This window comes from Ziziphus jujuba, chromosome 1 (genome assembly GCF_031755915.1).
Source record: "Ziziphus jujuba cultivar Dongzao chromosome 1, ASM3175591v1".
Taxonomy (NCBI): Eukaryota; Viridiplantae; Streptophyta; class Magnoliopsida; order Rosales; family Rhamnaceae; genus Ziziphus; species Ziziphus jujuba.
Window position 1 is genome coordinate 39,960,234 of NC_083379.1, and position 25,303 is coordinate 39,985,536.

A 25,303-nucleotide genomic window follows, 5' to 3' on the forward strand; every position below is an offset into this window, starting at 1 on the left:
AGTGCGACAGTGGTGACAATTTATTGATCATGTGAGTAGCACATGACCGCTTTTAAATGGAAAATGTTCAAATTTCACAGTTTTTATAAAGATAAAAGATACTAAAATACATTTTAGTCAAAATAATATATATATATATATATTCTTTTTTTTTTTTTTTTTGGTGGTAAAGACATAAAAATAATGTTAATAAGAATATTTCAAAACAGTCGGCTTTAGAAAACAAAGCCATAAAAAACAACTCCCGTAACATTTCCAATTTTCATATAATTGGCTTTGCATTTAAGGATTAAAAGTCAATTACATACGGGCAAAATGGAAAGTACACAAGCTAATCTACATATTAGAATAGCCCTGACAAATGATGGTTAAGGCCAGATTCGGGGTTTTAAAACGACTTGAATTCATAAACAAATATTATAATATATTTATTTTCAACCTATTTTTCTGCTATTTTTCTACTCCCCAAATTTCTTTTCTTATCAAATTATGAAAGTCAAATCTTACGTACTGTTTCTCATTTTATCCTTTCCCTATTGAATGCAAACTTTGTAGATCACATGACATACAAAAAGCGTTAATATGTACCGTTTTGTAATGTTTTGTTTTTTTATTTTTCCTTTTTATATTATTGCACGTAATTTGATTAGCTCAATTGTTTGTTATTGTTAATTAGAATTTGCTATATATTTCTATTAACTCCATGATTATTAATCCCTAGTATGGCTCATCCAGCGTAACTATATATGCAGTCTACATATACCGTGCACAGTCCGAATGTGATTGCAATAATCAGTGGAAGAAGATTTTCGTCGTTGTCAAGAAACTCATCTCAATAGAATCCAGCTTTTATAATTAAATGGAACTATAATTTTATCTTGTACTGTACTCTGCCATAAGATAAGCAATTCATTTGACTATTTCTTTTGGCTAATACAGGTTCAACTATCTTTATGTCATGAATCAAAATTGAAAATTCAGAGAGAGTAAACCTGAAATTTACAAGCAGCACGCTTTAAATTCAATCTATTTCAATCCCCTTTATCCGCAATGAAAAATTTTCTGAATATGATTAAAATAAAAACACAATTAACTATCTCTATTTATAAAGCTTAAAATAGACAAAAAACACAATTATAGGAGTGATTGTAGGAGCAGTCCAAGCAATGCCTATGTAGAAATTCAAAGAGTTGATTCTGCATCTTTTGGAAATTAGCATTGATATTGAGATATCATTGAATAAAAGGAACTTATTGCTTTGTACTTATCTTGGTTTTGCTCCTTGTTCATTGTCATTGTCATTGGCATTAATATTCATCTATAATTGCTTGTTTTTTAGTCTTTATTGATGACTTGAGGTTCCAAGTCCAATTGATATATTAAATATCAGAGTTGGTGATCCGAATTTTAATTAGCTCAACACGAAAAACTTGTGGTGCGACTAATTTGGTGAAATTTATTTTGTGAAATTTTTTTGGGGCTCTATGATAGTAGTAGAGGTCGAGGGTCGATAAGTCCGAGATCGAAAGGTACGGGCCGATCCAACCTATTTTTTATTTGATTTGGTTTTAGGTTTATTCCATAGTATATGTTTACAATTTTAGGGTTTTCGATAGTATTGAGTTTTGTAACCACTATGTTTGCTCACATCTTGTACCAATTATTTCGATAAAGGTTGCATTTCTTTTTATCTGTGGTTTTTTTTCCGTTAAAAATTTTTTACATAAATCTGTATGTTTTATTTTTTTTCTCATTCTTCTATTACTATTATTCTTATCATATTTTCATAACATTAAACCTCACAGCAATGTGGATTTTTGGATCTTAATGATGATTTTTCTATTTTTTCAACGAGTCAGTCTCACACTCACTTTCAAAACTTAGCCAGCTGCAACTCTTAGTTATCCATAACAATCGTCTCACATGACAAGTTCTAGATTTTTTGTTCAACACAATAAGCTTATTGGTATGTTTTTGAGTTAAAATGATTTTGTCGGTCAGTTTCCACAATCAATCTTCAACTTGCCTGAGGTATTTATGTGAGGGTCCCATTCCTCGTAAATAAGTGGCCTATGTAGACTGACAAGTCTCGACTTGTCTAATAACTCGCTGAACTTTACCGTGGTTTGCTAATATGTCATTTTTAGAGTATTTGTTACTTAAACAACAAGTCTTGTGGACCCATCTATAAGTCAATCTTTCAAATGATAAACCTCAATAACTTAGATCTATCATCAGACAATTTGAATGGGGTTCTGGAGTTGAATATGTGTTTTTCAAGTTGCAAAATCTCACTTCTGGAGTTGAGTATGTGTTTTTGAAGTTGCAAAATCTCACTAAATTAAATTTTATCATATAACAGTCAATCATCTACCTCTAACACTACACTCAATTTTTCCTTGCTCATCCGTAGTGAATTGTTTTTGTCTTTCTTGCAACATCAGTGCTTTCCCACTTTCGTAAGAGTCCTGAAAAATTTTAAAATCTTTAACATATCTAAAAGCAAAATTCAAAGGAATGTACCCAATTGGTTGCCCGATGTGGGAAAAGACTGGTGGGGCAATTTCATGGAATAGCTTAATGATTCTAGACCTTCATTCCAATTTGCTTCAGGGACTTCTTGTTGTTCCCTCAAGACCTAATTACATGATCACTATCTTTTCCGTCTCAAACAATCAATTGAAAGGTGAGACCCTGTCTTCTATTTGCATCATGAATAGCCTTCTAATCCTTGATTAAACAGCACGACTGGTGCAATTCCATAATGTTTGGGGAACTTGAGTGAATATACTTCAGTGTTAGACCTGCATATGAATAAATTTCGAGGAACCATCCCTACAACATTCGCAGATGGGATGCAGGCTGAGAAATCTTGGTCTTAATGGAAATCAATTGGAACGGCCAATACCACATTAGTTGTTCAAATGTCAGAGCTTAGAAGTACTAGATCTTGGAAACAACAAATTGATTGGAGATTTTCTCAATGGTTAGAGTCTCTACCCGAGCTACAAGTTCTTTTATTTAGATCAAATAAGTTTCATAGTGGCATTGGTAATCTGGATAGCAGTTTCCATGTAATAGCTTTAAGACACTATACCTTTCAATCCAACTTGCTTGAGGGACCATTTAGGGATCCCTCATCATCTAATTCCGTCATTGTCTTTTTGTTAATAATCTTAAACAATGGAGTTGAATTGGATGGGACTTTACTAATAATGACGGATCTAAATAATTTTTTCAAAAGGCGATCCATGATATATAATAAGATTTATATTATATTTTAATTTATGACATAGAGAGATATAAATATATAAAAAGATAAAAAAATTTGCTACGTTGTAATCCAATTAATTATATTATCAATGCTTTGACAATACACATTAAATTGATCGAAAATTTATAAAAATAAAGTAAGCATACTCCTTAAGGAAAAATAAAAATAAAAATTTAATTTTGTTATGTTTAAACAAATAAAGTAATTGAAAGCCAGGAAATAAAAAAAGTTAACAACAAAAATATTGTGTAATAGAGCAAAAACAAAAATTGCAACTTAAATTCAGTGTATTTAAAAAAAAAAGTTAAATAATTGAATTGTATCTTTATGTCATTAACTAAATTAATTTGTTAAATTATTATTCTGGTATATAAATATTGTATTAAAAATATTAATTATATTGTTAACATGTTGATTAAATAAGTATGTTGTTAAAATATTCATTAAATAAATATGTTGTTAAAAATATCCCAGATAAATTATAAATATTTCAGTTATTTTAAGTAATATAAGAGAAACTATTCAAAAACAAATATAAGGGAAATATATATACATATATATATATATATATAGAGAGAGAGAGAGAGAGAGATACGAGAGAAAAACTCAATTAAAAACAGATATGAAAAATTAAAGGCAGAAAAATCTGAGGGGGGCACGTGCCTCCTGGCTCACGTGGATCCGCCCATGGACTACACAACTTCAAATCTCCTCTAATTAAATTAAATTAAAGTGCAATTTGATTAGGCTAGAATTAAAATAGTTTAATATATATAATCAGTTCAGTGTAATAAATTGCTGGATAATATATACGAATAAATTTCATGGTACCAAAACGGGTTTAAGAGAAAATGATGGTCTTAACGGAAATCAAATGGGCAATATCACATTTGTTATTTATTCAAAAAAAAAAAAAGAAAAAAAGAAATTATCATATTTGTTATTCAAATGTCAGAAATTTAAATTAAAAATCAGATATTGAAAACAACATTCAGATAAGATAAGATTAGATTAGTTAATGTTATCCTTAGTGGTTTAAAACACCGAAAATGATTGAAAATGAAAAAAATTATTATAAATGATAAATAATAATAATAGATTAAAAAAAAAAAAAAACATTGAAAATAACCAATTCTACCAGAGTTACAACTTTTAGTAGTGAGATGGGCCAACATGATCGGTTTTCCCTTTCCCTAAGTTGAGAATCATTAATCTTTCACACAATAATTTTGATGACCCTTTGCTTCGAAACTACCTTAGGAATTCAAAGCCTGATAGATATTTTTCATCAAAATGGACTTGAATATTTAGGGGAATTTTATTTTTTTTTTTATATATATATATAAACAAAAATTCTTCACGAGACATTCATTTATTCATCTACAGTACTTTTTTCTGGTGTTTGTTGACTCGAGCAATTCAATTAACGTATTAACAACTGCAAAAGAAAGAAGGGTGGCGTTATAAAGCTGACTATGAGAAATGGGGGAAGCTACCTTGCTGTGGTTGCGCGTGATAACAAGAGAAAAGTGCTGCATATTCACTCTTTCAAGTCCAAAACGCCAGCTCCTGAAGTGGCTGAACTGAAAGCAGTTGGGAAGGCTATACAGGTGGCATTGCCGCAAGGTTGGTCCAAGCTGGTCACGGAATCGGATGCATTCACGGTCGTTAAAGCTCTAACTGCAAATAATAAAAGTCTTTTTTTTTTTTTTTTTTGGCTCAAGTGTTCCATTAAGAAAAATAAATACATAAATAACAAAAAAAAAGGACAAAGTCATGCCATTAATATTATTTTTTTAATTCATAATTGTTTTTAAAATAGTTTAATTAATTATTAATTAATAGATTAGGCTTCTAGAGTTAGTCTTTTTCAACTTCTTTGGCTATTTTTTTCTTTTTCTTTTTGTATTTTTTTTTTAACATTACAAATTATCTTTTTTTATATTTTTATGATTCGAACCCATATTCTCATTGTATAGATAAAGATATTGAACTACTATATCTATCATCTTCTTCGTTATTTCTTGTATTTTATAAAAAGATTTTATGTATTTTACAAGAGAATTTGTTTTTTTATCCGTGCCACCAAAGCTGCATGCAATATTTTATCTTGTTAGTAGCTTATTTCAGCCAGGTTTGTTGGCTATTTTATTTTTTCATTTTTTTTTTCTGATAATATGTAAATATAGAGTGAAGGGTTGAAAAATGAGTAAACAATTCGATTTCACAAAATTATCAAAGATAATAATATAGAGAAGAAAAAAAAATTAATAATATTTCATAACTTTATAAGATCAAACGACAAAAAGGAGATTTCAGAGATTTCAAATTTTCCGCCCGTGGCAATAAGGTAACCCAAAAAGAAAGTCACACGTTTCAAACGAAAAATGACTAGGTTAATCAGCTTCCTTTTCTTCTGGCTCAAGTTTTCCCAACCATGCATAACCTATCCATCATCTTCCTCTTCATTGCCTGCTTTGTGTCCTCAACAACAGAGCAATGCTCTGCTCAAATTCAAGGCCACATTTTTCTTTTTGGCTTCAGTATACTCTTCTGATGCAGGAACTAATTAAAACTTATCCAAAAACAAACTCTTGGAAGAAAGGAACAGATTGCTGCGAAATGGGATGGTATTCAATGTGAAAATGGAACAGGAAATGTGATTGGCCTCGACTTGAGTTGCAGTTGGCTTAGCGGTTCAATCTATTCCAACAGTTGTTTTTTCCATCTCAAACATCTTCGGAAACTCAATCTTGCTCACAGTGATTATCAAACATCCAAGATTTTGCCGAAGTATGGTTCACTGGTAATTAAGCTTGACACACCTTAACTTCACTTTCTCTAATCATGATGGCCACCGTTCTCTTGTTTGTCGCTTTATCTCAAGTTTCAATAATGGTGTAACTTTAGAAAGCTCTGTGCCGAAATCTCTCATTCAAAATCTGACCCAGTTAAGAGAGTTAGCTCTAGACCATATTTATTTGGCCTCCATTGAGCCAAGTATCTTTGCCAATCTTCCTTCCTCATTGACCACTCGAAGTCTTAATCAATGCGATTTGAAGGTTGAATTCCCAGAGAGTATTATTACTTTTCCAAACCCCAAAAAACTTGTACTTTCAGAGAATGGGGACTTCACAGGTGATTTTTGAAAATCTAGTTGGAGCAATTCTCTTCAGCATTTGGACATACAGTTCACAAACATTAGTCACTGCAGTATTTGGATCTTTCAGGCTGCAAATTATTCAGTGGGTCAATTCCAGCCTCCATAGGTAACCTTAAAGATATGTGGTATTTGAGTCTGGTTGGTGATGATTTCAGTGGTCCAATCCCACATTCCCTTTCAAAAGTTGGTCAGCGTCAATTTTTAGCTCTATCTGAAAATCGTCTTACAGGAAAAATTCCAAATAATTTTGGTTAACTCAATAAAGCTTATTAATTATGACTTGGTTTGTATCGTTTGGTTGGTCAGTTGCCACAATCAATCTTCTAACTTGACTGAGCTTTATGATTTAGGCTCGTCAAACACCCAATTCGAGGGCATGTCAAGGTTGACATTCTGGACTTGTCTAATAACTCACTGAATGGGACATTACCATCATATTTTGTTCATATATCATCTTTAAAGGATTTGCTTCTTCAAAATAACAAATTTTAGGGTGCTATATTCCTACGTCAATCTTTCAAATGATGAACCTCACTAGGTTGGAAATCAATTGGAAAGGCCAATACCACATCAGTTGTTCAAATGTCAGAGATTGGAAATACTAGAACTTGGAAACAACAAAATGATTGGAGAGTTTCCTCAATTCTTGGAGTCTCTACCCGAGCTACAATTCTTATATTGAGATCAAATAAGTTTCATGGTGGCATTGGTGATCCCAATATCAGTTTTTCCTTCTCCTTCCCTAAGCAGAGAATCGTTGATCTCTCACACTATAACTTTGATGGACCTTTGACTCGAAGGTACATTGAGAATTTCAACGCCATGATGAACATTTCTTATAGGCATCAGCTTGAATAGATGGGAGAATCCTATTATAAACATTAAGTAGAGGTAACAATCAAAGATTTGCAAATTGATTTGGTGAGCATCACATCTATCTTTACAACAATCGATTTTTCGAGTAACAGTTTACTGGGAGAGATTCCAAGGTTGATTGGTAAGCTCAAATCAATCAAGGGACTCAATTTCTCCCATAATAAGCTTGCAGGTTCAATTCCATTATATTTGGGAAACTTGACAAATCTTGGAGGGTTAGATCTCTCCTCCAATGGGCTTGTTGGGGAGATTCCATGGCAAATGGCAGATTTGACATCACTTGAATTCTTAAATCTTTCCCATAACAACCTTGTTGGACATATACCATCAGGGAAGCAATTCAATACGTTTGAAAGTGATTCATATGCAGGAAACTTGGCATTATGTGGATTTCCAATCTCTAAAAACTGTGGAAAGGATGGGGGAGAGATTTTTCATCAAGAAGAAGAAGAAGAATCAGATGGTGAAAATGGACTTGATTGGAAGTTTGTGTTTATCGGGTATGAACGTGGGATGGTTATAGGAATCTCAATAGGATATTTAGTGCTTTCAACAAGAAAATTTGAGTTAATGTTTGCAAAAAGCGAGATCAGTAGGACAGCGGCAAAAAATGATGAGAAGACGAAAGCAAAAGACTAATATAAGAGGGAGAGAATGAAATTAGTGGATGGTGCTTTGTTGCTTCATGTTCAAGAAAATTGTCAATTCGGTTAGCAGGTAAGTTGTTTTCCCTATCTGTTTCTTTATAATTTGAATAGTGCTAATTTTTTAGTAAATGTGTGATTTAATTATAACACTGCATGATTTAGTTTGTTATCATGAAAAGTTAGAATTTTCTATATTACATTTGCAGTTCGTTCTCATGTCTTTATTTCCTTTTGTTCGATAAATTTCTTTCAACTAAACAATAAAAACTAATAAGGTTTATATTTTACAAGAAAATACACGCAACGCATATTTTTGAAAATTACAGAAATAGCAAACGGCACACCCAAAAAAAAAAAAAAGAAGGAAACCTAACAGATAAGGCCTGGAATTTATTTTATCCATCAAACCCACAGCCGGATTATACACTATTAATACGTGTATATCTGTAAACCCAAGCTTGGTCACACAGCAAAACTGTATCGTGCACAGTGTACACATGATTTCCAGGGGTAGATTTTCGTCATTGTCAAGAAACTCTCTACAGAATCTAGCTTTGACAATTAAATTAAACTAGAATTTGACCTTGTACTATACTCTGCTACAAGCTGAGCAAAGGATGATGACTTGTTTTCTAGCAACCTTTCTGGAGAATCACATTCCTCAATGAGCCCTGCATGGAGATGAAGATGATTGATAAAACTGCAAATCAACTTGAGAGATAGCTAAAAGAGTAGAGTGAATTCATACAGCCATAAATGTTACATACCATGACTTAGAAGGAGAACCATATCACTGTCGAGAACAGAAGTAATACGATGCGCAATGGTAATAACCGTACAATCATAAAAGTGTTGGCGAAGGGTTTGTTGAATTAGATTATCTGTAGCTGTATCAACGGATGCAGTAGCTTCATCGAGAACTAAAACCTTACTTTTCTTGAGTAGCACACGACCAAGACAGACGAGTTGCCTCTGACCCATACTCCAATTTTCTCCATTCTCAGCAACTGTAGCACCCATGGGCACATAAATTGACAGAAGTTTAGTACGAAGAATAACTGATAATCAGTGAAAATATAACCTTATATTTTTCAAGGATCATGAAAACAAACCTGTAGAGTCAAGCTTTCCTTCCTTCTTCCGAACATCATCTCCAAGTTGGCATTTGTCCAGCGCCTAAAACATTTTAGAGAAACTATAAAGAAAATGTAGAAATAGAACACTACTTCCTATTATCAAAATGAAATAAACCCACCTCCCATATCTGTTCATCAGTGTACTCTTCAAGTGGATCCAGGTTGCTTCTTACAGTCCCTTCAAACATGGTTGGATCCTGAGGGATAATGCTCAGCCTAGACCGCAAATCATGCAAACCAATCGTAGAGACATTGATCCCATCTATTATAATCTGACCAGCAGCAGGTTCAACAAGTCGGAAGAGTGTTTGTATGAGAGTTGATTTACCACTGCCTGTTCTCCCCACAATGCCAGTTTTCTTTCCACCGGGAAAATTGCATGTGAGACCTCGCAAGACAAGTGGCATGTGTGGGGCATACCGTACCTACATTGCATTCATCAACATAGATCATACAACATTCCAAAGAACCATACAAATGAACCACCCTAAACATATATTTGGCTTGCAACAAACAATCAAAAATTGGAAGTACCTGCAGATCACGAATCTCAACTTCTCCATGGGATGGCCAAGAACGATCTGGCTGGTTTGTTTCTATTACAAGAGGAGGCTCACTTGGGATGCTAGTGTATTGAAGTATTCTCTCAACTGATATAATTTTATTCTCCATATTGCAAAGATTCCAAATAACCCAAGCTTGTAGCATATTTAGATTAAGACCATATGTCACTGCTAAGCCCGCAATGCCTTTTAACAAATTAAGAAAATAAACAAATAAAGACAGGAGAATCAAAATCTAAACCAAAACCAAAAGGAAAACTTAGTGTCCTATACCCTTCCTTTCTGAAAGAGGAAAGAATAACTAGAAATATTATCATATTGGGAATACTCACCTGGATCAATGGTTCTCTCTGGGACAGAGACCAAGAAAATCAAAGAGAAGGCAAAAGTAATAGAAGACAACATATCCAAGCGGAAGCACAGCCATTCCATTGCACCAGCAACATTGAACTTAGGGCGGGAATATCCATCCGTCAGCTTCATGTTTGTGTTTTGAAATCTTGCATCTTGATCAAAGCTCCTTATGGTTGTTGAGCCTGAAATTGTTTCAGCAAAATGCTGAATTACTGGAGCTTTGCAGACCCCAACTAACCGAGCTAATTCTCGTGCTGAAGGTATGTAATATTGCTGCGCAAATTATACCATATAAATTGTTAGAATCTCAGACATAAATACTACAATATTATATATTGCTTGTTTTAAGTTAAGCTGGATTAATGTATGCTGAAAATATAATTCTTCCTATTTTCTTTCTTCAAAAGTTACCAACAATGAGGAATAAATGGAAAATATATATCATTTAAGGCAGCAAACATCAATATTTCAGATTTGAATTTTAATGTAATTTGGGTGAAGAATGAACAACGCAGCATAAGAATATTAAGAGTCACATATATAATCTGTGAACAACTTATTTAGCATCATGAATAAGACAGGACAAAAAATATACCTGATACCAGATACAGATTGCAATGACAGGGATAAAAATTATGAAAACCTGCCATGCCACCTGGGACATTACTGCAATTATTCCCAGGAGCTGGATTAAAGAGAAAGCGAAAGAACCAACTTGGTAAGGAATGTTCAGATCCACAGAACTTTGATCAGTGGAAGCCTGCAAGAAAATAAAGTCATATTAATGAAATTGTTGATCATCTTTGAAACAAGAAGAACACAGTAATATATCATTCACTAACTCTGTTTAGAATTCGTCCACTTGGGGTGGCATCAAAGAATGACATCGGAGCACGAAAAATGCACAAATGCATTTTATTAAAGAGTAGTGTGGCTGTCTTGTACCCAGTTGTTGCAAGTAGCGTAGCTCTTGCAAGGATACAAAAAGCACTTCCAACGGCCAAAGCAACATAGACAATTAAAAGTTTAGTTCCTCCAACAGGAGGATCTGCATCAGCTGAAACAGGACTTGCCCAAGCCATCCAATAATTGCTTCCAATTTGAAGGATCTGAAACAGAATCTGTGCCAGCAATATCAAAGGAACAAGGGCTCCTCCATAAGCTGTTGTGAGATATCTCCAATAGACTGACAAACCAACTCTCCCTTTCTCTCTCTCCTCATCTTGAACAAGCTGCCCTTTTGGGCCAACTACATCAGTTTTATCATTTTGAACATCTCTGCTCACTTCTTTCTCCAAAACCTCATTTTGACTGGCCAAATTCCCATCTTCCTTACAAATACTTGTTTTTTCAACTGACCGTGCTTCTGCATAATTGATTGTAGACAATGCTTTCTTGTGTGCACCCACAAGTTCCATAAAATCAGTTCCTGAGTTAAGAATATCATTGTACTTCCCAGATTGGGTAATTTGTCCATCTTTCATTACCTAAGAAGTAAAATTAGTTTTAGCTGACAGATAAAAAGCAGAATGATCCATTTGAAAAATTGCAATCATAAAGAAAAGCTTTGTCAATTGCTTACCAATATAAGATCAGCAGCAGGTAAGAACTCCACTTGATGAGTAACATAAATCACTGTTTTTGAACCCAAAAGGCCAAGTAAGCACTCCTGTTTGGCAAGTATAAAGAAAACATATATTTAGTAAATAATCATTTGTTTTAGTATTAACAAAAAGTACAGAGGTAATAGGAGGATATCCAAGCATGTGCCAAACCACAATAGTAGAATCTTCAGATACATATGAGTTGATTTTTCAATTTTCATATACATTAGAAGGAAAATTTAGTTTGATGAAATGGCATTAGACTAGGAACATGAATTACCTTGAATAGGTGGGATCCAGTATGAGCATCCACAGCACTAAATGGATCATCAAATAGATAGATATCGGCATCTTGGTACAAGGCACGTGCAATTTGTATCCTTTGCTTTTGTCCCCCACTCAAATTGATTCCTCTCTCCCCTATTACTGTCTGATCACCAAATGAGAGAATTTCTAAGTCCTTCTTCAGGGAACATGCTTCTAAAACCCTCTCGTACATTTCTCTGTCCATCTCCTTGCCAAATAAAATGTTCTCTTCTATTTTGCCACTCTGTATCCATGGTGACTGAGCAACATAGGCCTTTGAACCACACAATTTAATGGTCCCAGATATCTTTGGAACTTCTCCTAGGATACAGGAAAGCAAGCTTGACTTGCCTGAGCCAACACTACCACAAACAGCGACCCTCATACCATGAGACACTTTAAAATTAATATCTCTCAATGTTGACCTTGGGGAAGATAAATCCCAAGAGAAAGTTCCATCAACTATCTCAATTGCCAAATCAGAACTGCCTTTTGAAAGCTTCTCTATAACATCAGATTGCAAGTCATCAAGACGGAAAAATGATGTTATTCTATCAAGGGATACCTTAGTTTGTGCTATCATTGAAATTGTGTCTGGGAGATTATAGATGGGCTCTTGAAGAATCCTAAACGTAGCAAGAGCAGATAAGATTTTCCCAGATTCAAGTGGGATCCCTAAAAGCATACAAGTACCAAAAGTAACTACAGCAACAAATGTGGGGGCACCCCAGAAGACAAATGTAGTAATGGCATTAGTTAAAACAAACTTTTTCAACCACCCTGTTTCAGAGTTCCTCAGATCTACAATCTTAGATAAAAACTTCATCTCCCATGCTTGCAATTTGAGAATCCTCATGTTCCTCAAAATCTCAGACGTGGCCTTCATCCTTCTATCTTTTGCGTCCATCAACTTGTCCTGAAACTTCTCTTGCAAGCTTGCCAAAGGGATGTTCAACAGCATAATAACTACAGTCGCAACAAATGTTGCAGTTGCAGCAAGACCAAGATTTTTATACAAAATCACCAAGGCCAAAGCAATTTGCACAATGACCATCCACGGATCATGCAGGTACCAAACAAAGTCACCAATTCTTTCAGCATCAACAGTCATGAAATTGATGATCTCTCCACTAGTGTGCCCCTGCTTGGACTGGCATGACATGGTCAAACCCTTATTATAGATCATAGCAACCAATACTGCTCGGATTCTTATTCCAACCTGTTGCACCCTAAAGAACCAGTGCCTTTGCGAGAGGCACTCGATGATCTTTGCAATAAGAAAAACAGACACTAAAACATAGCCCTCATTTTTGAAGCCGCGTTGTCCATTGAGATATTGAACAAAAGTGTCAATAAGATATGGACCAACATAAGAAGACACAGAATACAGTAGTGCGAGAAAGGCAGTAAAAAGAATCTCTTTCCATTCTGAGAAGAATAATGCTTTCACCAACATGAGTGTGGTCGCTCTTTTAATTGTACCACACTCAGATTCGAGCCTACTCCTAAAAGCTGGTAATGCACCAACTACGCTATCACCAGGATCAAGTTGAGGAACATCTTCGAGGTCTAAAGTCTTCCTCTTGCCAACGGCAATTAGAGGACCACACCAAGAGAAAGTCAGAATACTGAAAATTCCAGCATTCGAATAGGGGGTTACAGTCGTATCCCCTTTATTCTTATTTGACTCTGCATTATTATCAAGACTAGAACTACCATTCAAAAGGGGCTCCTCCAAAAAGGTATCTTCACCTTCTTTATTCCCAAAAATCCCCACGTATATGAAAAACAGACCCGTAACAACAGAAACAACATCAGACACTAAGGATTGAATGGGTAATGAAAAGTGTTTCCTTTGAAGAACAACGTCAACAACAAGGCAATAGCAAGAAATAAAGAAGTAGAAACCCCACCAGACTCTCAATGGATATGGAAACCTTGATTCACTGGAATTGGAGAATTGGGTATGCAAGTAAACAGAAACAGCACCCCAAGCTAGTGTTCTAAGGGCTAAATCCAAAAGGGTCACTAGCCCCTCTTCAGACCAACCATTTCTATACCAATAAAAGTAGGACAATAAGCACAATGTCAGATTAAACGCAGAAACACCCAAACTACAAATAGAGGTCAGTTTAAACAACAAAACTTTGGTGCTCCTAAACCTCTCTTTTGTACCCTCTCCACGACCTACCCAAATTTTTTTGCAAACCCACAGGATGAACAGGACTAATAACAAAACTAGGTGAAAAGAACCAGAAAACCCACGTAGAAAAATGGGTTTAAGGAAGAAGTCAGTACCTGAGTTCCTTAGTAACGAGAAGTAGGTTTGCATACCATTTTTTGATGAACCAAGATTCTCCATTGATTCTGAGCCTTTTATTTGGGGGTGCTTTTTCTTGAACTTTAAAGAACAAAGAAAATGCTCTGCTAATATGTGTACTGAAGAAGCTGAAGATTTTGAGTGTGTATATATATGGAAATTCGCATGCTCACAGAGGTATAGTCAACAGAGAGAGAGGGTCAAAGGAGGCCTGTTGGCCTTTCCTTGGGCGCAGGATAACGTGGCGCCCAAGATTCAGAAGACGGAGACTGCTAGGCAAGACAAAATATAAAAAAGAATTTATATATATATATATATATAATGTCTGGTGGTGATTTTCCAGAAAACGGTGAAACTGAGAGAGAAACACAGAAGAGAGCAGAGAAGGGACCCATAAAAAAAGCACTTTTGATTTGACTCCTCTGTATTAGGAGGACCCGTACTTGGAGTAATATAAATTAAAAATAGATTTTAATTGATTATTTTTTGGATTCTGTACCAGAAGTTATCATTGGTATTATGATTTGCATTTTTTGTATAGTAAAACAAATCATATAGAGCCCCACAATTATATCGTAATTTTTTTTTTTTTTTTTTGCTGAAAAAATTATATCGTAATTTTTTTGTCGTACTAGTTTCACTCTGTTATTTTTTTTCTATATGGAATTAGTATGGCTGTTTGGTTTGTTGAGGAAATAATTATTATTGTTAAAATTGTTTATTTATACTAAAAAAAAGGAACAGAAATTTTCTAATTATGAGAATTTTTTTATTATTATTTTTTGAGGAAGTCTTTTTTTTTCTTTTTTTCTTTTTTTGGAGGAAGTCTTATGAAACAATACATATTCCATACCATAATTTTGGTTCTAGATCTTATTGATGACATCACGTCCACCAAGATGTTGAAACAAATCTACCCAAAAAGAATTAATTAATTTTTGTCAGAACTTTAACACCCCTTTAATAAACATTACCATTGGATTTGTGTGGTCAGCAAGAAAATTGACTACTCCAAGCAATTTTTTTATTTTATTATTAATAATAAAATAAAAAAATTATTTAGAGTAATCAATAATAAAATAAAAAAATTACTTGGAGTAGTCAATTTTCTTGCTGACCACACAAATCCAATGGTAATGTTTATTAAAGGGGTGTTAAAGTTCTGACAAAAATTAATTAATTCATAATAATAATAATAATGATAAACAAAATAATGAGAACAACTTGCGGGACGATCCTATGAATTAAATATATTAGTACAAAACTTGGGATTTTGCATGTGTGATTGAAAAGGAAATACATGTGTCTCATTCAATGTTATCCTAGAGATATATACCAAAAAGATAAAAAATAAAAAGGTCACACCCAACAAATATATGAAAAATGGTTTTTTTACAAAATATTTATTTATTAATAATACTAAAGGATTTAAAAGTTTATCAAATAATTTAATAAAATGATCTGGTATTATTTAATTAGTTTGAGTATTTAAATTATCATCTTTATAACATTATCTTGTAAACTATTTAATAAATTTTTTGGTAGCTTATCGTTATTATATTAAATAACTCTAAATATATTAAATAAATATACCAAATTTTATACTACATATTATGTATTATATTTGATTGATTTATGTTTAATAACACTTATCATTTTAAATATTTATTTATTCATAACTAACTTATATCAATATATTAACAAATAAAATATTAACACATATTATTTAATTCACATTTTAATATATTTATTTGTTATTCTTAACACTACCTTTATTTGATTATTTTTTGTTCATGATCTTCCACAAAATATATACATGAATAATTGTAAGTATATTTGAAAAAAATATGGATTTTGGACTTATACATATATAGCAAAATTGATACGGATATGGATAATCCGTATATAGTAATATATATATATATATATATATAAATTCAATGTTGCTATTTACACGAACACAATTACTTGGTTTTTTATATTTTGGGGTTATTTTTTAAGGTTTTATTGGCTTCTTCTTCATCGCATCGCCAACAAATTCCTGTCCAATCTGGACATGATCGAAAGAACACCTTCAAAAACTTGACCTATTATTTCCTTTAATGGGTCTCTCGTATAATAATAGTTCTTCAATGCTTCCCGGCTTTAGTTTCTTGATTTGTCGAACAATTGGATCTCTGGCAACAACATGTCTGAGGATGTAGGTAGCACTAATTTCGTCTTCTCTTCCACCAAGATCCCATTATCAAAAGTAGTTTTTTTGTTTTACTGAACCATTACACAAAATTCTTGTATAAATACCAAAAATTCTTGTTGGCGTCCAAATATTCCAGTGTACCATGAGGACCTATACAAACAAGCCCAGATGAAGTAAACGAAGTTTTTCCAAATACCAAAAGTCTCAAAGTCCAAAATTTCCAACCTTGATTCTCATATCTTTCTCGGTCATCGTTGATTCTAGAATTCTTAGTTTTTGAAACTTGCTCTATGCCAATGGATTTTTTTTTTTTAAATAATAACAGAAAATAAATTAATTTTTTTAAAATATAATAACCAAAAATAAGAGGAGTTTTTAGTAATTTTATAGAAAAGTGCAGTGGGAAAAGAAATTTGTGCAGCACTCTAATAATTTTGTTGACCCAAAAAATATTAGTTTTTAAATTTTAAGATTCCAAGACAACACAAACCCCCAATATTGTACATCTATTCTATGTTTTCATTATTTACTTATTCTTTATATAAAATATATGTTTTTTAAGTTTTTTTTTTTGGGACAAATATATATATATATATATATTAAATTAAAAAAAAATTTCTTTTAAGTGTATGGAATTTTGTTATGAAGAATAAGTAAATAACAAAAATATAGAATATTTGGAAGGATTTAGGTGCAAACCACCTATCCTAAAGGGATTTGCAAACTTCCTGTGCGTGGAATCCTAAACCTAGCAACAAAAGGAAAGATTTGGTTCCCAAGCCTTCCCAAAGAGTTCAATATAAACCTAATATTTGGCAGTAACAAGTGTGTGCATCAAAAAGCTATTTTTCGAACATAGAATTTAGAGAGAGAGAGAGAGAGAAGGAGTGGAACTGCAACAAAGAAGGGAGGAGGCTCAAACAATGGGCAACTTGTAGGGCCGGGAGTGGTAAGATCAAACTTGCTGCAAAAAAATAGTGTAAAGTTGAAAAAAATAAAAATAAAAATAAAAAAAATGAAAAGCATTATGAAAGCAGCTGGTGCTGCATCTGGATTGGCTTTAAGTTTAGCATTTACACCTATATCCAGGGAAATGAGCTCGCCAAATCCACATGCTCATACGTACCAGCTGCTTAATTGGTAGTGGAACACAAAGCACTTACTTTTCTAAAATGGGAGCTTTTCCAAATCCACCGTTTGGATGTTCCTTGTTTGTCAAGAAACAGATGAATGAATGGAAGAGCAGCAAATTTTTGAGCCTCTATAACACAAATCTTTTAAGTTTGAAGTGGTAAGGGGTAGTGCTTCTTTATATTCGATACTTATTAAGAAAAATTCTCTCTCATACTCTTTACTTTTTAATAATTAAGATCTGCTTAAATGTCATTTTATTAAAAATACAGACTCCTAATCAATGCCTTTTATCCACAATGCATACCTAAGTGGGCAGGGTTGCACCAGTCATGTGCATTAAGGTAAGCATATGTCCCTTATGTTGGTTACTTTGAGACACTAAATATGTAATATATATCCACCATCTTCTTCTTATTCTTCACTGAATATTACAATGCGGTGATGATATTATCAGTCTGTAAATTGGGCAACGCACGACCTTCTCTGCCATTGGTGGCCTTGTATCTGTTCTTATTGTCTGAGAGAAAGCAATTCTGAGCCTCGATCCTCTATCCTTCTCATTTTTTTTAGGAATTCTATTTTTATTCTTTGCTACTCGAATGAATTGAAAATCAGGGATTTAAAGGAAAAGGGAAATAATTTTAATAAATGCCCTTGAAGAGAATGCAATATATTCCAAGCCAGATTTTAATGGAATTTTAATATTGGATGCATATCATAAGCTTGATTTATATAAGCACAGCTTTTGATGTTTGGAAATGCAATATAGCCAGATTCAAATACAGACAGGTTTTGACCACAAACAATGCAGTATAATATCATCATTGAGAAGGATTTAACTCAGTTGGGGCAGAGTTATTTATTGTTGTCCAACTGTTTGGTGAATTGTCTAGAATTCACATTCTAATTGGCAGTCTGCTATTCTGAACTCGAGCTTGACCTCATTGTGTACTCTGCAACAAGCTGAGCAAAAGACGATGACTTGTTTTCTAGCAATCTTGATGGAGAATCATATTCCTCAATAAGCCCTGCACGAATATCACGCAGAATGAAGAAGTTTAGGATCATACTGCAAGATGGAAACATGAGAAAGTGAAGCAGTTTGGCTTGGCCATATTTACCATGACTTAGAAGCACAATTATGTCACTGTCAAGAATAGAAGTTATACGATGAGCAATGGTAATAACCGTGCAATCATAAAAATGCTGACGAAGGGTTTGCTGAATTAGATTGTCCGTAGATGTATCAACAGATGCTGTAGCTTCATCAAGTACCAAGACCTTACTTTTCTTGAGTAACACACGGCCAAGACAGACCAGTTGCCTCTGACCCATACTCCAATTTTCTCCATTTTCAGTAACTGCAACATCCGAATGAACACAAGTGATAGAATTTACCATGACAAGAATTGGAACCAAGTGAGGAAAACATTTTTCTGGAATAGCTGTAGAATCAAACCTATAGAGTCGAGCTTTCCTTCCTTCTTCCTAACTTCATCTCCAAGTTGGCACTTATCTAGAGCCTGAAGCATTCAAGAGAAACAATGAATAATATGTAGTAATTGGAAACTTGATTACATCATAATAACGATATCAACCGACCACCCATATTTGTTCATCTGTGTACTCTTCAAGTGGATCCAGGTTGCTTCTAACAGTCCCTTCAAACATTGTTGGATCTTGAGGGATAATGATCAGCCTAGACCGCAAGTCATGTAGTCCAATTGAAGAGACGTTAAGCCCATCTATTGTAATCAGACCAGCAGCAGGTTCGACAATTCTGAAGAGTGTTTGTATGAGAGTTGTTTTCCCACTACCTGTTCTCCCCACAATGCCAGTTTTCATTCCACCGGGAAAAATGCACGTGAGACCTCGCAACACAAGTGGCATGTCTGGGGCATACCTGACCTATAATGCATCGGATATGAGAATTGATTAAACAGTGCATGAAAGTCATACACATATGAAGACCTATTTATAATTGAAGGATACAGCTGCTATGGAACAAACAATAATAACATAAAGGACCTGAAGATTATAAATTTCAACTTCTCCATGTGATGGCCAAGAATGATCTGGCCGGCTTGATTCTATTACTAAAGGAGGCTCACTTGGGATACTGGTATATTGAAACATTCTCTCCACTGATATTATTTTGTTCTCCATCGTGCAAAAGTTCCATATGATCCAAACTTGTAACATGTTTAGACTAAGTCCATATGTTACAGCCAATCCTGCAATGCCTGTAAAAATTAAACAAACAACAAAAAGGATGAATCAATTTCATTTACTGTTTTTATTTTATTTTATTTTATTTTTTTCTTCCAAAAGTTAGAGGAATAACTGGAAAGGATACTGGATGGGAATGACTTGCCTGGATCAATGACTCCCTTTGGAATAGAGATGAAGAAAACCAAAGAGAAAGCAAATGTAATGGAAGACAACATATCCAACCGAAAGCATAGCCATTCAATTGCACCAGCAATATTGAACTTAGGCCGGGAATATGCATCCATCAATTTCATATTTGTGTCTTGGAATCTTGACTCTTGATCAAAGCTCCTTATGGTTGTCGATCCAGAAATTGTTTCAGCAAAATGTTGTATCACTGGAGCTTTGCAGACTCCTACCAAGCGTGACAGTTCTCGTGCTGAAGGTATGTAGTATTGCTGCATAATTTTAGTTTGTGAGGAACCTTCTGCCACAATTACTTTGAAGTTGCATATTGAATGTTTTATGGGAGTTAGGTAGGATAGATGCATATTTTTATTTTTCTTCTTGCTTTCTTTTCTTCAGAAACTTGTACGAACTAAGAAAGCTATGTTGTTCAGATTTGACAGGAAACATGATGATACCATTGCTGAGCAAAGTTCGTTAACATTTAATCGTTCTCCAAAGGCACAAATGATAGAGCATGTGGCATAAGAAAACTATGGAAATACTAGACTTTACTACTTTCATTTAAGATGATATTATTTGTGACAAGGTTCAAAGGAATACCTCATACCAGACAGACGCTACAATCACAGGGATACAAATGATGAAAATCTGCCATGCAACCTGGGACAATAATGCAATAATTGAGAGTATCTGGATAATGTAGAAAGCAACAGCGCCAACTCTATATGGAATATCAAGATCAACAACACTTTGGTCTGTTGAAGCCTGAAAGAAAACTACACCCAAATTAGTGACATTGTTGGAGAGAGAGAGAGAGAGAGCAAAAAAAAAATAATAATAATAATAATAATAATAAAAAAATAAAGAAGAAGCCAGAAGAAGAGAATATATTAAAATAGAACATAGGACTTCAAAAAACAATCAAGCACTGTGAATAATCACACAATCCGCATACTCTGTTGAGAATTCGTCCACTTGGAGTGGCATCAAAAAATGACATGGGAGCCCGAAAAATGCATGAATGCATTTTATTGAAGAGTATGGTGGCTGTCTTATACCCAGCCGTTGAAAGAAGGATAGATCTTGCAAGGACACAAAATGAACTTCCAATGGCCAGAGCAACATAAACAGTTATAAGCATATTGCTGCTTACAAAAGGATCAACATCATCTGAAACGGGAGCTGCCCAAGCCATCCAATAATTACTTCCAATTTGAAGGAGCTGAAATAGGACCTGTGACAGCAATATAAACGGTACAAAAGCTCCTCCAGATGCTGTTGTTATATATTTCCAGTAGACTGAAAACCCAACTTTACCTTTCTCTCTCTCTTCTTCTTGAACTAGCTGCCCTTTTGGCCCCAGTACATCATCAGTTTTACCTTCTTGAACATCTCTGTTTTCTTCTTTCCCCATAACCCCATTTCTACTAGCTAAATCTTCTTCTTTGTCACTGATATTTATATTTTCATTCGGCCCTGCCTCTGCAGAACTAAGTGTCGACAAGGCTTTCCTATGTGCGCCCACAAGCTCCATAAAATCAGTTCCGGAATTGAGTATATCATTGTACTTTCCAGCTTGGGTAATCTTTCCATCGTTCATGACCTAGTTGAAGATTGAATTTGAAGTTTCAGTTGCAGAAACAAAGTAATGCTGCATTTCATACGTTGACATCATAGGGAAATCTGTATAATTTGCTTACCAAAATAAGATCAGCAGCAGGTAAGAACTCTACTTGATGAGTGACATAAATCACTGTTTTAAAACTCGAAAAATCCAGCAAGCATTCCTGTCATAAAATCAACAAAAGCATCAATTAATAACAACAAGCACCATAAAAGTATAGATTGTTTCATTTCAAAGCATAAGTAGAACAAACAACTTTCTTTACACTGGACATATAAACAAAACACTAGAAATTATTACCTTGAAGATGTGAGATCCTGTATGGGCATCAACAGCACTAAAAGGATCATCAAAAAGATAAATATCAGCATCTTGATACAAGGCACGAGCAATTTGTATTCTCTGCCTTTGTCCACCACTCAAATTTATTCCCCTCTCTCCTATGACTGTGTGATCTCCATATGGCAGAATTGCCAGGTCCTTCTTCAGCGCACATGCTTCTAGAACTCTGTCATAAGTTTCTATATCCATATCTTTACCGAACAGTATGTTTTCTTCTATTGTACCACTCTGTATCCATGGTGACTGAGCAACATAGGCCTTTGTTCCACATAACTTAAGGGTTCCAGATAACTTTGGTACTTCTCCTAGGATACAAGATAGCAAGCTTGACTTGCCTGAGCCAACTGTACCACAAATAGCAACCCTCATACCATGAAACACTTCAACATTGATATTTTTCAATGTCGGGTTTGGACAAGATAAATCCCAAGAGAAATTCCCGCCAATTATCTCAACTGCAGTATGAGAACTACCTCTTGGCAACTTCTGTACAACATCAGACTGCAAGTCATCGAGACGAAGGAACGATGAAATTCTATCAAGTGAAACCTTAGTTTGTGCTATCATTGAAATTGTGTCAGGTAGATTATAGATGGGCTCTTGCAGAATCCTAAATGTTGCAAGAGCGGATAAGACCTTTCCAGATTCAAGTGGGATCCTGAGTAGCATACATGTACCGAAAGTAGCCACAGACACAAAAGTAGGAGCACCCCATAAGACAAATGATGCAATAGCCTTGGTGTAAACAAATTTTTTCAACCATCCCGACTCACTTTTCCTTAGCTCAACGATCTTAGACAAAAACTTAATTTCCCATCCTTGAAACTTGAGAATCCTCATGTTTCTCAAAATCTCAGAAGTTGCTTTCATCCTTCTATCTTTTGACTCCATCAACTTGTCCTGAAAATCCTCTTGCCATTTTCCCAACGGGAGATTAGCCAACATAACCAGTACAGTCGCAATGAATGCTGATATTGCAGCAAGACCAAGACTTCTATATAGAATCAACAAGGCCAAAGCAACTTGCACAAGAACTAACCAAGGATCATGCATGTACCAACTGAAATCACCAATTCTCTCGGCATCAATGGTCATAATATTGATGATCTCCCCGCTAGTGTGCTCTTGCTTAGACTGGCAAGAAAGAGTCAAGCCTTTATTATAGATCACTGCAACAAGTACTGCTCGAATCCTCACTCCAAACTGCTGTACCCTAAAAGACCATTGTCTCTGCGCCAAGCACTCCACAATTTTTGCAACAAAAAATGTAGAAACCAAAATGCAGCCCTCGTTTTCAAACTCTTGTTGCCCGTTTAGGTATTGAACAAAAGTGTCAATAAGATAGGGGCCAACATAAGAAGCCACTGAATACACAAGTGCAAACAAAGCCGTCAAAGCGATCTCTTTCCAGGCTGTGAAGATTAATGCTTTCACCAACTTAAATGTAGTCACTTCACTAATTGTACCACAATCTGACTCCAGCTTATTTCTAAAAGTTGGAAAAGCCCCAACTACGCTATTACCGGTATCAAGTTGAGGAACATCCTCAAGGTCTAAGGTCTTCTTATTGCCAACCGCAATTAGAGGACCTATCCAACTAAATGTAAGAACAGAGAAAATCCCAGCACTCGAAAAGGGAGTTACAGTTGCATTCCCTTTGGATTTATTGGGTTCTGCATCTTCAATTATACTGTAACAACCATTCAAAAGCGGTTTACTAAGAAGGGTATTTTCACCATCTTGCTTCCCAAAGAACCCCACATATATAAAAAACAAACCAGTTAAAAGGGAGACAGAGTCCGAAACAGAGGATTGGATGGGTAAAGCAACTTGTTTCAAGTAGAGAACAATGTCTATTACAAAGCAGTAGCAACAAATGAAGAAGTAAGAAATCCACCAAACTCTCAGTAAGAATGGAAACTTTGATTCAGCAGTAGGTAACTGGGTATGCAAGTAAACCGAAACCGCACCCCAAGCAAGTGTTCTAAGGGCTGAATCCAAAAGTGTCACTACGTTTTCCTCAGACCAATCATTTGAGTACCAATAAAAGTAGTTTACAATACACAATACAAGATTAAACACAGAGAGACCGAGACAACAAATGAAAGTCTGTTTATAGTACAAACTTTTGGTTTCCTTAATGAACCTTTCTTTTGAACCACCCCTTCCATGAATCAACCTGAATTTCTTGCACAAGCATGAGATAAACAACCCAAATAACAAAACTAGGTGGAGTGAACCAGAAAATCCACGTATGAATACGAGGTTAAGAACGAACTTAGTACCTGAAAACATCAGTCACAGAAGTTTCACATACCCTACTTTTGATGAACCAAATGGTTCCAGTTTGTCTGCACCTTATAATCTTGAGGGTTTTGAGAGAGACGTACGCTAGATCAGGCTTCAGTGTGTATAAAAAGGTGTAAATTTTTTTGGCTTTTTCTCGTATAACTAGTATGCAACTAACTTTTTGATTCACATTGGAAATTGACAAAGCCGAGGAGATTTAGATTTTTGTTTTTTGTTTTTTTCCTTTGCTTTTTGGCGTTGGGATTTGGAATTTTGGCGCTTGTAGGAGTAGAAATACTGAAAGGTATTGGATACAAGTGCTAGTGTAACTGAACTGAACCTGTCACCTTTCAGGACCTCCACAACCAGTACTTTTAATTGGTCTGGTCCACGTAAATAAGAATCAAACTCTGCTTTAGTACAAAAGACAGAACAAAGGGAACTACAACCGCTAAAAGCTAAAATAAAAAAAAGGTTTTTCCTGAGATATTTTCATCAATTACTCTCATCCAAGATCACGTGTTTGACTAATTTTGTAGTTTGTTCCTGGTTGTTGCTTTTCAATGTGCTACGTTTCTTCTTTTTTTTGGGCTGACCCCTATGCCCCCCCACCCAGCGACTCGTACTCGCCACCAGGCCATGCTACGTTATTTTCACAAAACATGTCCCAATGAATTTATGCCAACATGTAGGCCGGATCCAGAAACTTCGGTAAGGGGAGCCAACTTAGAACTCTTATTTCTTTTTCTAGTGGATGAGCTTCCACAAACTCCATTACTAATGAGGCAATTTTGGCACATATCAACTTAGGTAGAGAAAATTAAAGAAAATGAAGATTATATTACACATTCAATTACTTATTTTATTTATTTATTTATTTATTTTTTTCTATGCCCCCAGGAACACCGATTCCACACAAGAAGTTATTATGTTACACTGCTTGTATCTCAATATATATATATATGTAGTCGACTCTCCACATGCCTTTGTCACTTAAAATGCAACCTGCATGTTTTTTAGGCTTTTCACTTTCGTTGGTCATATTACCGAGAAAGCTTTCCAATATGATAAATA

The 25,303-nt window shown here is 34.6% G+C and overlaps 3 protein-coding genes across 4 annotated transcripts; 1 reads left to right on the forward strand and 2 right to left on the reverse strand.

Moving 5' to 3' along the window:
- Window positions 1-4,749: 4,749 nt before the first annotated feature.
- On the forward strand, window positions 4,750-7,952 carry LOC107433482 (probable leucine-rich repeat receptor-like protein kinase At1g35710). The gene is made up of 5 exons (XM_060814282.1): window positions 4,750-4,900; window positions 6,185-6,412; window positions 6,505-6,687; window positions 6,976-7,237; window positions 7,406-7,952. The coding sequence occupies exons 1-5, from the start codon at window positions 4,750-4,752 to the stop codon at window positions 7,950-7,952; spliced, it is 1,371 nt and encodes a 456-aa protein (XP_060670265.1).
- A 374-nt stretch (window positions 7,953-8,326) lies between these two features.
- LOC107433578 (ABC transporter C family member 3) lies at window positions 8,327-14,725 on the reverse strand. The gene is made up of 10 exons (XM_016044877.4): window positions 11,898-14,725; window positions 11,596-11,682; window positions 10,856-11,500; window positions 10,609-10,773; window positions 9,992-10,286; window positions 9,631-9,845; window positions 9,216-9,521; window positions 9,073-9,136; window positions 8,728-8,967; window positions 8,327-8,631 (listed from the first exon to the last, which is right to left on the reverse strand). The coding sequence occupies exons 1-10, from the start codon at window positions 14,283-14,285 to the stop codon at window positions 8,522-8,524; spliced, it is 4,515 nt and encodes a 1,504-aa protein (XP_015900363.2). The 5' UTR covers window positions 14,286-14,725; the 3' UTR covers window positions 8,327-8,521.
- Window positions 14,726-18,270: 3,545 nt separating this feature from the next.
- LOC107433373 (ABC transporter C family member 3) lies at window positions 18,271-24,525 on the reverse strand. Of its 2 annotated transcripts, none has more exons than XM_016044673.4 (10): window positions 21,899-24,525; window positions 21,675-21,761; window positions 21,128-21,577; window positions 20,575-20,739; window positions 19,949-20,243; window positions 19,603-19,817; window positions 19,177-19,482; window positions 19,034-19,097; window positions 18,696-18,935; window positions 18,271-18,602 (listed from the first exon to the last, which is right to left on the reverse strand). In XM_016044673.4, the coding sequence occupies exons 1-10, from the start codon at window positions 24,233-24,235 to the stop codon at window positions 18,493-18,495; spliced, it is 4,269 nt and encodes a 1,422-aa protein (XP_015900159.3). In that variant the 5' UTR covers window positions 24,236-24,525; the 3' UTR covers window positions 18,271-18,492. The 2 variants fall into 2 exon arrangements, with proteins under 2 accessions (XP_015900159.3, XP_015900152.3); XM_016044666.4 differs by having other exon boundaries at window positions 20,930-21,577; window positions 21,899-24,524.
- Between the last annotated feature and the right edge of the window lie 778 nt (window positions 24,526-25,303).

Excerpts from the sequence above, each read along its gene's own strand:
- LOC107433482 (XM_060814282.1), top strand. The coding sequence starts at position 4,750 with ATGAGAAATGGGGGAAGCTACCTTGCTGTGGTTGCGCGTGATAACAAG. Across the intron at positions 4,901-6,184 it reads ACAGGTGGCATTGCCGCAAG|AAAGCTCTGTGCCGAAATCT; the intron begins GTTGGTCCAAGC and ends GTGTAACTTTAG. Across the intron at positions 6,688-6,975 it reads AAAAATTCCAAATAATTTTG|GTTGGAAATCAATTGGAAAG; the intron begins GTTAACTCAATA and ends GAACCTCACTAG.
- LOC107433578 (XM_016044877.4), bottom strand. The coding sequence starts at position 14,285 with ATGGAGAATCTTGGTTCATCAAAAAATGGTATGCAAACCTACTTCTCG. Across the intron at positions 8,968-9,072 it reads AGGAAAGCTTGACTCTACAG|TTGCTGAGAATGGAGAAAAT; the intron begins GTTTGTTTTCAT and ends TGGGTGCTACAG. Across the intron at positions 8,632-8,727 it reads GGTTCTCCTTCTAAGTCATG|GGCTCATTGAGGAATGTGAT; the intron begins GTATGTAACATT and ends ATCTCCATGCAG.
- LOC107433373 (XM_016044666.4), bottom strand. The coding sequence starts at position 24,235 with ATGTTTTCAGGTACTAAGTTCGTTCTTAACCTCGTATTCATACGTGGA. Across the intron at positions 20,740-20,929 it reads GTGGACGAATTCTCAACAGA|GCTTCAACAGACCAAAGTGT; the intron begins GTATGCGGATTG and ends GTTTTCTTTCAG. Across the intron at positions 20,244-20,574 it reads TAGCGTCTGTCTGGTATGAG|CAATACTACATACCTTCAGC; the intron begins GTATTCCTTTGA and ends AAAATTATGCAG.